Consider the following 15,070-nt stretch of genomic DNA (forward strand, 5'->3'; position numbering starts at 1 on the left):
ATTCCCCTCAAACGGTGTTCACAAGCAATCTTTGCTGGCGTTGGTGAGATGGCGTGTTTCGGGTCGGAGTTCATGTTCGTATGATTACATCTTCCTGAGGTCTACTTTTGTTGAGATATAAGACCGCTGCAGTACCGCTGCAAGCAGTTGAAATTGTGTAGGGAGACGGTTTTGGAAGCTAATCTGTACTGCGATGTCGATACCTTGCAGGCATGCATATCAGCTGTAGATCTGCCCAAGAGGCGAGACACTCCAGTTGGTCTGGGACTGCACAGCTGCAACAGATTGTGGGACATGTTGGCCTAAAGTGGAGGCTTGGCTTCAGTGCTGATGCCCCAGGTTCTTGCGCTAGGGATGCTTAAATCGAGCATTTGGTCGGTCACTCGCAAGTCAGTGCTGCCGACATCTGACTGCATGTATGTCGCGGGATAAGAGACGAGGTGGAGAGATGGAAGATGGCAAAAGGACAGGGAGTCGAACTCACTTCTTTTTATATGGTAATTAAGCCCAAGTCGGCATTGTGCTACACTGCTGATGACACCGGCAGGTACCTCCAAGTCTGCCCTTCCGTTTTGAAAGAGCCCTTTGACATTCCCACCGAATAAATATCTGTATGAATCCCTGTCTCAGTTGTGAATTGCTTTCATAAACAGTCTGTTGAGGCGCCAGTGATGGCCGATGCAGCTGCAGAAAAAAATAGATGCCAAAACAGCGGCAGGGATCTTGCGATTGAGTATCTGCTAAGAAATGTGTATTTCTCCAGAGCCTCAGTTTGAGATGTCGAAGACGTGAGGGACCAGGGATTCCAAGTGACGTAGGCGGCTGCCGACTTATCCCAACCCCGCAGACACTTTCCGTGACCAAGCCAATACTCAGCCTTACTCTGCACCTCGCTCTGCGCAAATCTCCTCCCCAAACCAAACTCGAACATGATTATCACCACCCTACTAACACTCACCACCCTCGCAGCTGCACTCAGCATCCCATCTCCGTCCCTCCGCGCAACCAACCCCAAGCCTCACCCCAAGCTCTTAGAGAGCGCATGCACATTCACACTTCAGCACCGCCAACAATCATCCACCACCTATATACAACTAATTACCATCATCGACCACGCAAACGCTATCAGGATCGATGTAGCAGGCCAGCGCCCACCTACGGAGTACAACAGCTACGTCCGGCTTGACGATGCTCACGTCTTCGCCATGACCGGACTGCTCGATGAAAGGAACCTGACCATCTCGACTGTTTCACGGCATGAGCTGGAATTCGAGATCGGCGAAGTGCGGTGGAGTACGCGACGCAGCGGGCGAGAGGCGGGTTGTAATGCTGGGGCATGGGAGGGTGGTTTGGATAGAAGAGTAGGCGGAGCGCTTGTCAAGGTGTTGGGACGATTGCTGACTTGAAAAAGGAGCGGAGAATGGTTTGTTTGTTCCCGTGTGAGAAGGTGGCGATGGAAGACCGGGGGGATGTGTATGGAGATGCTGGGGAGAGTGCGAGGCAGGTGAGGATTGGGCTGCAAGGATAAACTGTCACGAGTTATGGAGATATCGTCTGCATCTCCGGTGATCCTAATGCGTCTGAGATCCTCCTGTTCGGGGTCCTTGGCAGACGTCACGGTATCTCTACTTCAGAACTATCGACCGCTTCACTAGTCCTGATCTGACTCCTCTTTTGATAAAGCACTGGCTTGATCACGCAGCCTTCTGTTACATGTCGTTCGTATCGTCTCAAGCCACTACTCAGCCCGCCCCACCCACTCCCATTTTCCCACAACTTCCCACCTACCGCAGTTCCATCACGCACACACTCTCTCCGCACCACTCCAGCGCCCTTAAGCTCCCCGCCGCAGCCTCGCTCTCACCCATCTCTGTATTCGTCTCACTCGACCACTCCCTAATGCGCCCTAGCCCTGGGTCAACCGCCGCCCGCTAATCTCAGTCGTAAGGATGCTAGGCAAACGCGTTTTCTCTCTCTCGCCCCACTGCCGCTCTTCCTCCTCGTGGCGTAGCGTCCACTGGCTGGGCGTTTCGTCCTCATCTTTGCTGCCAGAGTCGTCTCTCTCACGGGGCCGCCAGCATGATATGCTGCCACGAAAGAGCAGTATGCGCAGACGGGTCTGCGATATTGGGAGAGCGGCAATGTCGGGGAGCTGTTGCCCGACGCCCTGACCGTCGCTCACATGGAGCAGCAGCGTGCTGATCGGTCGGTTTGCCTCAATATCGAAGTAGCCGTACAGGCTGTACGTTTGCGTGTAGTCTTCCCAAGGACTTGCAGATTCGGTAAGGCGGTCATAGGGAGCTGCGCTTCTGCGTACTCAACCTCGTTGGAATCCCACGGACCATCGACGCGCTCCTCGATGCTCGTCAGATTTGAATGGCTAGCGAGGAAGTCTGTGCATGCCACAAGTGCGAAGTTCCATCCAAATGTGTGTAGGTGGGTGAGCTTGGGCAAGTTCCAGGTCCAAGACATGTTCTTGATCTGGCAGCTATTCGGGTCGCATAGTGGCCACTCAAAGTGTAGAGACTCGAGATTCGGGTATGCATGCAAGAGGGTCTCAATGGCAGTTCCATCATCGTCATGTGCGCTCCTGGTATCCAGCCGCAAGTCCTTCAGAGTCTCATATCTGCTTCCTGGGGGCGGAGGAGGTACGATGGCCACCTTATGGCAGAAGAAGTCAACGTGTAGCTTCTATAATGTGCTTGCGTGAGCTTAGAGTGCTGTCCAGAAAGATTGCGGGTACGTGAGGTATTCGCTTGTGTCTCGAGACGCAGGCCAAGAGAAGGTCATCAGACCACCGCTGTGGATTTTGATTGCAGCGAGGATCGTGTTGAGATGCGGGTAGCAAACTTCTCCTGAGAACTATTCGCTAATTCTCCCTGCTCTTCGATTGCTTGAAAGTAGGTAGATGTGTTGATCTCTACGGTCGTGAACTTTGCAGCTTGCTCCTCTAGCTGAATAATTTGCTGAGCTGTTGCGTCGACAGTTGTGATATTGCAAATCTTGATCGTCAATTCCTGGTCGATTTTTACCGCATTTGCGCCCTTTATGAGGATTGCAGCTGCTGACATCATTCAATCGGAATGAGCAAATGACCAAGGTAGGCAGAGATATTTTCAACCCTTCAGCTGTTACCTCGAATGAAAGGCGGACAAGAAGATTTAGCTGAGTGCAGGGTTGGGATTCACAAGAGTCGGTGGGCTGCTGATAATCAGTGACTATATCTAACTCTTATTGGAGGGCGGTCTAGCGCCGCGGGTGCCTGAATATGGCAGCTTGCCGTATTGGATCAGTCTGAGGCTAGGCGATGTTTCTGACTCTGCATTTCATGTGCACACAATGATACACAGTGACGACGACCATGATCATTCTGCATACTAGAATCATAACATGGCACAAGGCTAGTCAGTATGAACTTTGGACGTTTCATTGCGTTGATTGCGTCGTACTTTCATGATACAAGACACACGCCCACCTCCAATAGTAAACAACACCGGGTTAGAGATGCCCAGCAGGTCGAAACGCCATACTCCTCTCCCATTTTGCACAGTAAGAATCCAACATGCAGATGATGCATCGGGGAATGCCACACGTATCACATGCTCATCGCGCGCCGTCTACTTGCGCACTGTCTTTGCGGCCTTGGAGACCAGCTTCTGCAGCTCGCCGTAAGCCTCCTCGAACTCGTTTGCGTCGTCCGCCTTGACATCCTTGGCCTTCTTGCCTGACCCGGCCTTTGCGACCATGACGACAGAAGTGGGCCTCTTGGTTGCGCTGGCCTCGCCGAGTTGTGCGCGCGACTTGATGTAGATATAGGGAATACCGTGGTCCTCGCACAGAACGGGAATGTGCGAGATAACGTCCATGGGCGAGATGTCGGCGGCGATGACGACGATCGCAGAGGGGTCGTTCAGGTCGGCTGTGTTGCCGGATCCCTGCGACTTGCGCAGAGCTTTAACGACTTCCTTGACACCACGACGAAGGGTCTTTGTCTTAGCAGCTGTTCCGCGTGTTAGTGAATTGCTCCAGTCGCAGCTGCGTCTACTGGAAGAATTCATGGACATACATTTCTTGACGGTCTTCAAGATCTTCTTGACCTCCTTGTCGTTGTCGGCGAGAGGGAAAGCAAAGGGGACGAGTGCGCCAGAGGGCTCTTCACCCTCGACAACAGCACCGCTGTCAATCTCCATCATGGAGACCTCAGGCTCCTCAATCGCAGCCTCGAGAGCGTCTGCGACATCCTTGCTCTTCTTGTCTTTCTTCTCCTTCTTGGGCTTGGAAACGCCGTCGGTCTCCGCGCGCTTCTCTTTCTTTTCCTTCTTGTCCTTCTTCTCCTTCTTCAGCTTCTTCTCTTCGATTTCCTTGGCCATTGCAGATAAATGCGATGAATTCTATTACTGCGATAGGACGGTATGCAATGCGGGGAAGTGATAGAGAGCGAGCGGCAGCGTGGTTGTGAGCTTGGTGCTTCTTGCGCGGAGCTCTCGAACTTTTTTTCAAAATGCAGATTCGGCGCGCTAACGTGCGTTGGACCGTGCGTTGGACCGACTGTCCGACCCTCTTGGTACCACACCGCCTTGGTGCAGCAGTTCACGCACTCAATAAACACCAGAACTTTGCACGTTGGGATACAATGCTTAATGAACACATCTTATACATGTACGCTCTGATATAAGACCCACGCCTGCACGCCTGCTTCGTCAATCTACTACCTGAGTTACCTCCTCCTCTGTCGCTGTAAAGACAATAACAGGTACGCGTGGTATATGCAGAATGAAATTCCATGCCAGCCGTAGCAAATAAGGGAACAGGAATATGACGACAAATATTATCGGAATGCAGCCGAGGCAGCTCGCAGCCAGACCGAGATGAACCGAAACGCATTTGGGGCCAGGCTCCAACGAATCCAGAAAGCCAATGGGTATGAGCGAGGGAAGATATTAGAGGGATGCCAGAACGAAAGGAGCCTGTGCTCGAGTGTGTATCTCTGGACCGGACCGCCCCAATGCGCCATGTTGCCTCGACTAGAAGAACGCAGACAGTAAAATAACACCGAACTCCATGCCATGCCTCCTGAATGCAGAGAGATGACGAGATGAGAGAAGATGACTGCAACAATCTAGCAATAGATGAAAGTAAAAAATGAGATGTCGTAAATGTGGCTCTAATAAGCCATCTGCATCTCGAGGACCTGGACGGACCCAGCTGCCAAGGGCGAGGCAGACCCAGATCTGGACGACATTGCGTCTTCGTAGCCGACGAGGGCTTGTGAGTGGAGTTTGAAAGCTTCTCCCATGAGCTTAGTGATACTGCGACTTGTTAGCATGGGCTTTTCCTTGCGATGGAGGGTTAACTTACCCCCACACAACCACTTCATCGATCATACTTCCCCACAAGCGTGCAACCGTGGAGCTGAGCTTAGCGCCGTATACATCGACAGAGTCGTCGTCAAATAAGTTGCGCAACTTGTTGTACATGGCCAATTCTTCTTCGTTAGCAGGCTCTTCGTCGTGTTCCAGACGGTACAGCCAGAGTGTAAGGATCACCACAAGGTCCATTCCGGCAAGCGGATGCTCAATGCTCCAGTTAGTGGCAGATGTGCGTGCGACCCAGCGGATGCCTTGTACAGCTGCGACTTCGATGCAGTCGAAGCATTCCTGGATGACCTTGATCATCTCCTGCGAGCGCTGAACCTTGTCACGCGCATTTGTCATAGCTGCGGCAACTTCATACGAATCGTGGTAGCGAAGAGCCTCCTGAATGGACTTCAAGTCAACGACAAGACGGGCGCGTGTGTTGCGGTACAGCGCCATAGCGTTGAAGATCAAGGGGTGGCCCTTATGCGGCGCGCTCAAACGGACCACAACGGTCTCCGGCTCGCACAGATCCAGTGACTTCTCCCAGGTCTCCAGCGCCAGGCGAAGCTTGTACTCGGTAACAACGTCCTGCAGGGCTTCGGGGCTGCGCTTGTGGTACCACACCTCCAAGAACAAAGCATTGATCATGACACGAGTTGCGAATGCGCTATAGCGGGCGGTCTCACCCTGGAACAGGTTGTCGTGCGCCTGACGGAATGTTATAATCTTGGATGTAGCCAGGGCCTCGCGCCATGCTTCCTCATCATCACCGCCCATGGTCCAAAGAGACTCTGAAGACGGCAGTTCCAGTGTGTCAAACTCGTTGAAACCCATGGCTGGTGTGTGGTTGTACGTGAGGGTCAGGAGACCAAAGAATATGTACACAGCGTAGTATGTGCGGCGACACTGCTCGTCCTCGATCCATTCCTGATGGCTCGGCTGGGCACCTTCGCGGGCTTCTGAGCGAATCTTCAGCTCGTAGCGGTTTCCTGCGACCATGTTCGCAAGGAGACTCTTGATCGAGCAGGCCCACTCGAGACCCTTTGGATCGCCACTCCAGCTGGAGAACTGCATGTTCAGCAGAGTGCTCTGCATAGTCCACAAGGGACACTTGCGCGAGCTGAAATTCTCCTTGTTCTGCAGGAACTGGTTGACAAGGACCTTGGAGCCAATGTGGAGCATGTAGGCCTGGTCTTGGTCGAAGATGTACAAAGCACCGATCGAGAGCACGGCCAGCAGCAGAGGCGCAGCAACCTCGGTTGGGTGGAAGGTCGCCGGGTGCAGGAAGGGCAAGTGGTGGTGGAACAGGTCGAAGTACGTCTTGAGCAGGCGGTTCAGCGTATTCAGGCTGGGCAGATGGAAAGTATCCAAGAGCGCGTTCTCGCTGTCGTACTGCTTGATGTTCTCGTAGACCCTGCGGCACTGTTCCTCCGACTCGAGCTGCGGTGCGCTGGTCATGGTCAGGGCCTGGCTTGGGCCGGGCGACTTGCGGTAGTCGACTGGTGAGACAGGACCCAGCATCGACGGGTACGGCGACAGCGGGTTGGGTGTACCGAGGTTGTTCTCGCTCATCGAGGGGAAGGTGGGCGCAAGCGCTGTGTTTCCCGACATGGTGCGCTCCATCATGGGCGCCAGATGGCTGTGCGGGCGGAACGAAGAATGCGTTGTCTGCTGCGGCTCAGGCTCGGGCTGGGGCACCATCGAGTCCCGCCATGGCATCTGCGGCAGCATGTTCTGGCCGGGAGCGGTGTATGGCACCTGAGGCACCGACGACCCCATGTGCTGGGGCCCGGTCGGCGAGATGACGGGCTCGGTGCGCTGATCGAGGACCATCTCGGGCTCCTGGCTGGCCATGGCCTTGTGGTGGAAGTCGGTCATCAACATGGCGGCCGTCTCGATGTCGACATCGACCATGGCATCCTCGCCGGCGTCGAACTGGTCGGGCGCGGGCGTGTCGAGGGGCAGCGCGCCCTTGGAGGGGCCGGGTGTGGCGGCCTCCTGCGCCTTGTTGCTCGCGCGGCGCTTCTGCTCACTGGGGAGCGGCGCGCCGCCGTCTTTGGCGTGAACGGTGCGGTCGTGGCGCAGGAGCAGGTCGCGGCGCACAAAGGTGCTGCGGCACTTGAGGCACTTGAACGGCCGTTCTTTGGTGTCTGCGGTGAGGGGCAGTTAGCAACAGCAACACCGTGAGCGCCTTCCCCGCAGCGCGACCACCGCGCGACCGTCCCGCAGCAGTAAACAGCTACCCCGCGCCCCAAACACAGAGCTCCATCAGGCGGCGTCGCGATAAGGGAAGACAACTTACGAGAGCGCTCGTGGCGACTGCGATGCTCGCTTCTGCTGAAGGCGCGGTTGCAGAACTGGCACTTGTACTTCTTCTCCGGCTGGCCGGGCTTGCGTGCGGCGACGGCGGCGGGCGCGGCGTTGGAGGCCATCGCAGCAGATGTGTTATCGATACGAACGGCAGACAGGCAGACAGGATCTCGAAACCCTAGGTGGGGAGATGGCTCGAATGCCGGGCGCGCGGGGGCGTTAAAGCGTGTGGATGGCTATGGTGAAGCTGGCGTGTCCCTCTCTCATTCCGCGAAATGTGCATACGAATGGGGCTACAGCACCGGTGCGGGCCGGTGAAAGATGGATGCAGGGCGGCGACAGCACCAGATGGCTGTGCGCGTAATGAGATAATGGGGGCGGGGGGAGATGGGATGGATGTTCGAGCTGTTGCGCGATGGCGGGATCAGAAGGGGAAAAGGCACTGGAGAGGGGTGACTGCTGTGAGGCTCGCGCCGTCCGTGCATTATTTCAGCGCCCCTCTGGGCTCTGCGAGCTTGCTTCGGACCAGCCACCCCATGATCATGGAATCAATACGCCGCAGATACAAGCGCTAGGCGAACTGTAACGGGCCTGTCGTTACCGTCTTATATCATGTTGAATGCGCATGGCAATATTACAGGTGGTTTGATAGGTGCACATCGTGTTGTTGCTTTCCCTTGCCAGCGTGCCCTTCACTGTTAAGGGCTCTACCGCGAACCATGGTAATCACTCATGTCTACAGCCAGCTTTCACCAGCATTCGTTATCTAATAGCTGCGCTCTGCTTGCCATCATCAACATCCACCTCGACATGCCAAAAGCTCCGGTGCTCTCTCTAGCATGGCCTGGACTCGTTTCGCTGTTGGACGTAATTGCCTGTCGCAGCCCACGGTCCAATTACTTTTCCTTCGCGGCCTGATTCGAGCATGGTTGCGCCGTACCACATGCTGTCGACAGCGGCCCCTACCCTTTGTCCACTCGTCGCACAGCATTGTGAAGAAGCGGTAAAGAACCTCAAACCGCTGTTACCTGTTGGAGCAATAGTTCGCACGTTGCCAGCTATCAATGCATGGGCGCGCTCACCGCCTCATGTATTGCTGCGTCGATACTGACATAGCAGGTCAATTACACGTACGAGACGCCTGGTTTCACCCTCCAACGAGTGTCATTTGATGACGATGGCGCGGAAAAGGGGCTGCCCATTCTCCAAACAATGACGCCAGAACAACCTTCAAACTTTCACCAACACACGTTTGGGCAACGAGCAATTTCGAGGCGGCCAGGGCGATCGCCGGCACGCTGACTTGTTCCTGGAAGTCTATCCAGTCCACCGGGCTAGGAAGCATCTCCCCGGACCCACTTGGCTGTTTAGTGCCGGTCCGCCAGCTGCAGTCTGCCAGATGCCAGCGGCCGCAGAAACCTAATGGGCAGCTTGAAAGTTGTCTTCGTATCCAGCAATTGGCAAACAGCTCAAAGACCTGAAGGTTCGACATGGCGCGCGACGAGAAAGTCGACGAAGCACAATTTCAGCGAAACACCACAACGTGCAATGCCCCGCCAGCCCGCTTTGTGCCCGTTGGATTGGAGATGGGAGGGATCCTCTGTCGCTCTGGAGGAGTGACCCGCAGTCTAAGCGCTAAATGGCATCGCTAGGGACTGACAAGTCGTCGCTCTTCACCGTTACTCCATGCCTACGTCCAAGAATCGAGACCAAGTTCTGGAGAGTCTCATCCCCCTCATTCAATGCCCCTCCAAACAATACTGTGCCCCTCCATCACTGCGCTTTGTTCATGAGGGGCTCTGCTTATCACCATCATCCCCCGCGCTAGAACATCTCTAGAAGGCGTCGACCTCCTGGGTGCAATCTGTGGAAATGGTTACGGGTCGCTGCCGCGTTGCCGTGCGCTCGGTACCGCCGCGCAATTTGTGTTCGATCCGACGAACGAATGGCAGCTGTCGCTGGACAAATTAGACAGGCCGTTCTGCGCGATGTCATGCCGTCGGTCTGCTTTGACGCACCTCCACGTGTCGACATGCAGCTATCTGTATGCGCGGCATATTTCCAAAACGAAGCTGCCTCAACAGTCTCGCAATTCTTCTGCTCGACAGAGACCCATGCATGTAAATGAGTCTCTGGTGTTGGTCGGCTCGAACGCTAGTTTGACCCATAAAACCAGCGTCGCAGATTTGAGGCAGCGCTCTTCCGTCTTCCACGCGACGAGCTATGCAAGATAAGGACTGGCGCTGGGTTGGCAGCTTCCCTCCGAGCTTCCATCGGGCCTTTTGAATCGGTAGTCTTCTTCGGCTGTCAGTGTGTGGGAGGCTGTCTCAGGGATACTCACTTCACTTACCTGCAGTGCAACCGTCAGGCGTGCAACCACAAAGCTGTCGCAAGATTTTCACAAATATCACATCTACATCAAGTCTGAGACAAGACGTGGAGTCCGTCCAGATACACGCTATCGTCACGTGTGTTGCAGGCAAACAGTGCTCGCATATGGAACATCAGACGTCGAGGACAGGCATGGTCGCGCAAACAGCACCGTCGCACAAACAGCACAGTCGCACAAACAGCACCGTCGCACAGTCCTCGAGACTTCGGCAGCCGTACATTTCCGGAAGTAATTCCTGGACTCTCGATTCATGGCCGCCGTCCATGAAGATCTCGCGAGTCAAGCAATGTTCTGGACAAATTGATGGGTACCAGCCCCGCCCTCCTTCTGCAGCCAAAGTTGCCAAACACTCGGCTTCACAGACGCTCATGCTCCGTGAGAACACCGCGAAAAGGTGGGGTCGCACCCACAATATTGGCTGCTGCCGTGTGTCAGACGCAATTTAGAATGGATCCGTCGGTTGATTGTGAAAGTCAACATATGACAGCGCAGCCGGTGCAAGGGTTTTGACATGTGCGCCGCAGTGTGAGCGCTGTCTGCACATGTAGCAGAGGCTGCACGCAACTGCGGATGCGTACATTGAAGTGCAAATGAGAGTGTGAGGTTGAGCCTGAGGCGCGGCAAGGCATCGCCGGGTGTGTCAATGCCAACGCAAATGAGGAGGATGCGCCTTGAGTGCGATGCATCCTGCGTAGTCCCTGACACGGCATGAGCCCGCTTCGCAGTCACGTGACAGATGTACTTGACCGCTCAGCGCGCGTATGGCTCCACGATGCTCCCTGGTGTAGCACTTTCCCTCGCTCAGCCTCTGCCCTCCCCTCTGTACCTCTGTGAAGCTGCGCGACCGTTGCAAGAGCTCATTCGCTGCGTCGCTCCCGCTAGGCGTGACTGTGAGGGCTCTAATTCGCATGCCGCCTTTAGCCCAATTGCGTCCCCACCCTGAGCCAAAAGACAACCGCTGTAGAAGCACCACCCTCCTGACGTCCACTGCGATTCCAGAGCAGACCGCCGCGTGCTCGCCTAGCTGCCGCTCCCCGCACCGCGCCGCTGCAGAGGGAAGGCGCGCTTGGAGTCCGATCGACGTAGCAGCCTTCCCATCCCCGCCCTGACGAGACGCAACGAGCGCGACTGTCTGCGCCGCCGCGATGAACGGCTACAGTGGCACCATCACGACGGGGGGCATGTACGTCAAGGCGCTCTACGACTACGACGCCGACGACCGCACGAGCTTGAGCTTCCGCCAGGGCGACATCATCCAGGTCATCACGCAGCTGGAGAGTGGATGGTGGGATGGGGTGATCAACGGGGTTCGCGGCTGGTTCCCGAGCAACTACTGCACTGTCGTGCAGCGCCCGAGCGAGAGCGTCGACGACGACCGCAACGGCGTCGACCTGCCGGACGAGCACGACACGCAGTCGCTGGGCGGCACCGACTACACCGAGTCCGACGCCGAGTCGATCAACGGCAACGACACCATGTTGCCCATGGAGCGCCACAGCGAGGCCCACAATGCCAGCAGCAAGGAGGAGGAGGCCGCCTTCTGGATCCCCCAGGCGACGCCCGACGGCCGCCTGTTCTACTTCAACACCCTGACCGGCGTGAGCACCATGGAGCTGCCGCTCGAGTCGCCGGCGGCCAACGAGAGCGGGCCGCGCGACCGCACAAATGTCTTCATACCAGACTCGTCGAGGCCGCCGGCAGAGCTACTCGCCTCTGGGACCATGTATGATACCGACGACGACACATCAGCCTCCGACTTCGAAGGGCCGGGCCACAAGAGCTCATATGGCAGGAAACGGCTGTCAGACGGCGTCTCGCCAGCAACGTCTATGGAGTCTATGAACCAGGGTCTGGCACCGAGATCGCACGACGCCAACGGCACGAGCTTCTCGGGCGCTGGAATGACTCCGGCAGGCACCTCGGCGACCTCCTTTGCGAGCAGCCCAACAAGCGGAGGGCAATCAGCTTCTGCGCAGCGAAAGTTCTACGACGACGTAAACCCCGTGCCGTTGAGCTGGAACCGCATGGTGGAAGACATGCGCCGCGCCATCGAGCGCTACCGCCTGGCCATCAACAACAGCGAACGTTCTGAGTTTGTGAAGAGGGCAGAAGACATCTCTGACCACTTGCGACTGCTGCTCGCAGCTGGCTCGGGAACCACCGACAACCACTCCGGGAACCCCTCGATCATTTCCACCAACAAGGCTTTGTACCCGCATTTCCGCGAAACCATGTCGAGATTCTCCAAGCTGGTCCTCTCCTCACACATCGCCGCGTCCGACTTCCCACCACCAGACTCGTACTCAAAGTGCTTGAAAGAGGCTGATGGTGTCCTGAATGGCGTGTATGGCTTCGTCGAGGTAGCTCGTCAACAACGCGGAGAAGAAATACCTCGCTTAGTGCCTGGCTTCATCGTCGGCAGCGGTGTTGGAGGAAACTGGCACAACAACGGCGCAGACCCACGAGACAGCAACGGCATCTCATCTTTCATGGAGGACGAGTTCGAGCCTCCTATGGAGCCAACAGTGAAGCTGGACTCGCGAGTGCTGGAAAGATTGGAGGACATCAAACGACTCATTGTATCGAGTGTCCGCCGGTTGGATGAGCAATGCGTTGTACGCGACAAGGTCATCTCCCGACAAAGACATCAGTTGGTTGGTGAACACATATGTACAGCTGGAGGGAAGGTTCTTGAAGTGTGTCGGCCGTGGCTGTCTACGGTCGAATCGATCAACCTCTCCTCAATCAACTCGACTACACAGGAACAGTCACTCGGCGAGTTCAGCATGCAGAAGCAGAAGGTCTACGATGTGGTGGCAGAACTGGTAATAGCTTGCCAAGGAGTTGCAGCACCGTTGGGCGACGAGTGGGCCGAGTTGCGAGGTGATTCTCTAGAAGATCGAATCAACGCAGTACGAGCGGTCTCACGAGACCTCGAAACCACCGTCGCCCAGCAGTATGGCCACCTGCAGAACTTGTCAGAAGCAGTCCCCCTCTCAGACATCGCCGTTCGCACTGACTCTCGAAGATTCACCGACACGGATTCTGAGCTCGCAACTTCGCATGTTCGGGGACCTTCAGCGACACTAAGGCCTTTGCTGAAGGATCTGCCCCAGTCAAAGACATACAGCGAAGGCACTGCCCTAGATGACTCCAAGATCGACCCGATTCAACCTCCAAGGAACAACAAGAAGCTGAAGGATTTCTTCGGCGAAGTACCAGTCATACCGCAGAACACAGTCGAGGAAACGCCGGAGTACTTGAAGCTCGACCACGAAGGAGAGATCTCTTACGACCACAAAGTTACGCCACCACAGCTCCGTGGTGGTACACTGGCAGGGCTTGTCGAGCAACTTACGCGCCACGACCGTCTGGATCCAGCGTTCAACAACACTTTCCTCCTCACATACCGCTCATTTACTACCGCATCTGAGCTTTTCGAAATGCTGGTCAAGCGATGGAGCATACAGCCGCCTCATGGTCTCGCAGGAGAAATATACCAGACTTGGGTAGATAGGAAGCAGAAGCCTATCCGGTTTCGTGTGGTCAATATCCTGAAGAGTTGGTTCGACAACTATTGGATGGAAGGCAATGATGAGGAGGCGCGGATACTAATTCAAAGAGTGTACAACTTCGCGAAGGACCATGTTGCGACAACTAGCACACCCGGCGCCGCACCCCTGATGACCTCCGTCGAGCAGCGCTCTCGTGGCCCGGACATGCCGACGAAGCGGCTCGTACTCACACTTAGCGCTCAGACGCCACAGCCGATTCTTCCAAAACACATGAAGAAGCTGAAGTTCTTGGATATTGACGCCACGGAATTCGCGCGCCAGCTGACTATCATCGAATCGAAACTTTATGGCAAGATTCGACCCACAGAGTGCCTGAACAAGACATGGCAAAAGAAGCTAGCACCGGGCGAACCGGACCCAGCTGCAAATGTGAAGGCGCTCATCCTTCACTCTAACCAGTTGACGAATTGGGTGGCGCAGATGATCTTGACCCAGCAGGACGTCAAGCGCAGAGTGATAGTCATCAAACACTTTGTCAACGTTGCCGATGTAAGCTGTGTGACGGTATTCTGACCATTCTCGTGGCTAACACATGTCAGAAATGTCGGTCGTTGAACAACTTCTCGACACTAACATCAATCATCTCAGCCCTGGGAACTGCGCCCATCCATCGTCTGAACAGGACATGGCAGGCAGTCAACGCACGGTCGATGACTGTGCTAGAGAGCATGCGCAAACTCATGGGTAGCACCAGGAATTTTGCGGAGTATCGGGACACACTCCACAGGGCGAACCCACCCTGTATACCTTTCTTCGGTTAGTGTGCTGCAGCTGTAACACCTCAAACTCGGCTGACTAGTCTAGGTGTCTACCTTACTGATCTGACCTTCATTGAAGACGGTATCCCTTCTTTGATCAAGAAGACCAACTTGATCAACTTCGCCAAGCGCGCGAAGACAGCCGAGGTGATCCGCGACATTCAGCAGTATCAAAATGTGCCATACCCGCTGCAGCCTGTGCCTGATCTGCAGGACTACATCCTGACAAACATGCAATCCGCAGGCGACGTGCACGAGATGTACGAAATGAGTTTATCCGTTGAGCCGCGAGAGCGCGAAGACGAGAAGATTGCAAGGTACGTGTATTCCAATGCATTCCATGCTATACCGCTCGGGACGCAGTGCTCGAAACACAGACGCATTACTAACGCTGAGACAGACTTCTCTCCGAGTCTGGATTCTTGTGATGATACCCCACGATGCGTTCGATCTATCGATCTTGGATGGTGGCAATGGCGTTGGTTTACATTTCCGCTACGATATACGATTGAGGCGCGAGATTTATGGCGTGCGGGCAAAAATTGCTCAGTACTGTTGCATTTTTTGGCGTAGGAAAACGAACTACGGACGGCTCACTTACTCACCTACCTACTTAATCTATTGAATCATGCTCGCTCGTCGGCATATTTCTGGAAGCTGCGCGGACGTTTAGGAGAC

At 55.4% G+C, this 15,070-nt stretch overlaps 5 protein-coding genes across 5 annotated transcripts; 3 read left to right on the forward strand and 2 right to left on the reverse strand.

The window, feature by feature from the left end:
- Positions 1-823: 823 nt before the first annotated feature.
- Positions 824-1,543, forward strand: M421DRAFT_425007 (uncharacterized protein). The gene is made up of 2 exons (XM_033593944.1): positions 824-1,361; positions 1,412-1,543. The coding sequence occupies exons 1-2, from the start codon at positions 930-932 to the stop codon at positions 1,526-1,528; spliced, it is 549 nt and encodes a 182-aa protein (XP_033444428.1). The 5' UTR covers positions 824-929; the 3' UTR covers positions 1,529-1,543.
- A 251-nt stretch (positions 1,544-1,794) lies between these two features.
- M421DRAFT_296274 (uncharacterized protein) lies at positions 1,795-2,786 on the forward strand. Its single transcript, XM_033589069.1, has one exon. The coding sequence runs from the start codon at positions 2,183-2,185 to the stop codon at positions 2,708-2,710; it is 528 nt and encodes a 175-aa protein (XP_033444429.1). The 5' UTR covers positions 1,795-2,182; the 3' UTR covers positions 2,711-2,786.
- Positions 2,787-3,405: 619 nt separating this feature from the next.
- On the reverse strand, positions 3,406-4,475 carry M421DRAFT_425010 (L30e-like protein). Its single transcript, XM_033593945.1, has 2 exons — positions 4,067-4,475; positions 3,406-4,000 (listed from the first exon to the last, which is right to left on the reverse strand). The coding sequence occupies exons 1-2, from the start codon at positions 4,368-4,370 to the stop codon at positions 3,618-3,620; spliced, it is 687 nt and encodes a 228-aa protein (XP_033444430.1). The 5' UTR covers positions 4,371-4,475; the 3' UTR covers positions 3,406-3,617.
- Positions 4,476-5,164: 689 nt separating this feature from the next.
- On the reverse strand, positions 5,165-7,789 carry M421DRAFT_95596 (uncharacterized protein; the record flags this gene model as incomplete). The annotated part of the gene is made up of 3 exons (XM_033598320.1): positions 5,165-5,309; positions 5,359-7,507; positions 7,660-7,789. 3 exons carry the CDS (start codon positions 7,787-7,789, stop codon positions 5,165-5,167), a joined length of 2,424 nt encoding a protein of 807 aa, XP_033444431.1.
- A 3,066-nt stretch (positions 7,790-10,855) lies between these two features.
- M421DRAFT_425013 (cell division control protein 25) lies at positions 10,856-15,042 on the forward strand. Its single transcript, XM_033593946.1, has 4 exons — positions 10,856-14,123; positions 14,174-14,390; positions 14,439-14,709; positions 14,793-15,042. The coding sequence occupies exons 1-4, from the start codon at positions 11,205-11,207 to the stop codon at positions 14,818-14,820; spliced, it is 3,435 nt and encodes a 1,144-aa protein (XP_033444432.1). The 5' UTR covers positions 10,856-11,204; the 3' UTR covers positions 14,821-15,042.
- The last annotated feature ends 28 nt before the right edge of the window (positions 15,043-15,070 follow it).

Source organism: Didymella exigua (assembly GCF_010094145.1).
Source record: "Didymella exigua CBS 183.55 unplaced genomic scaffold M421scaffold_41, whole genome shotgun sequence".
Lineage (NCBI taxonomy): Eukaryota > Fungi > Ascomycota > Dothideomycetes > Pleosporales > Didymellaceae > Didymella > Didymella exigua.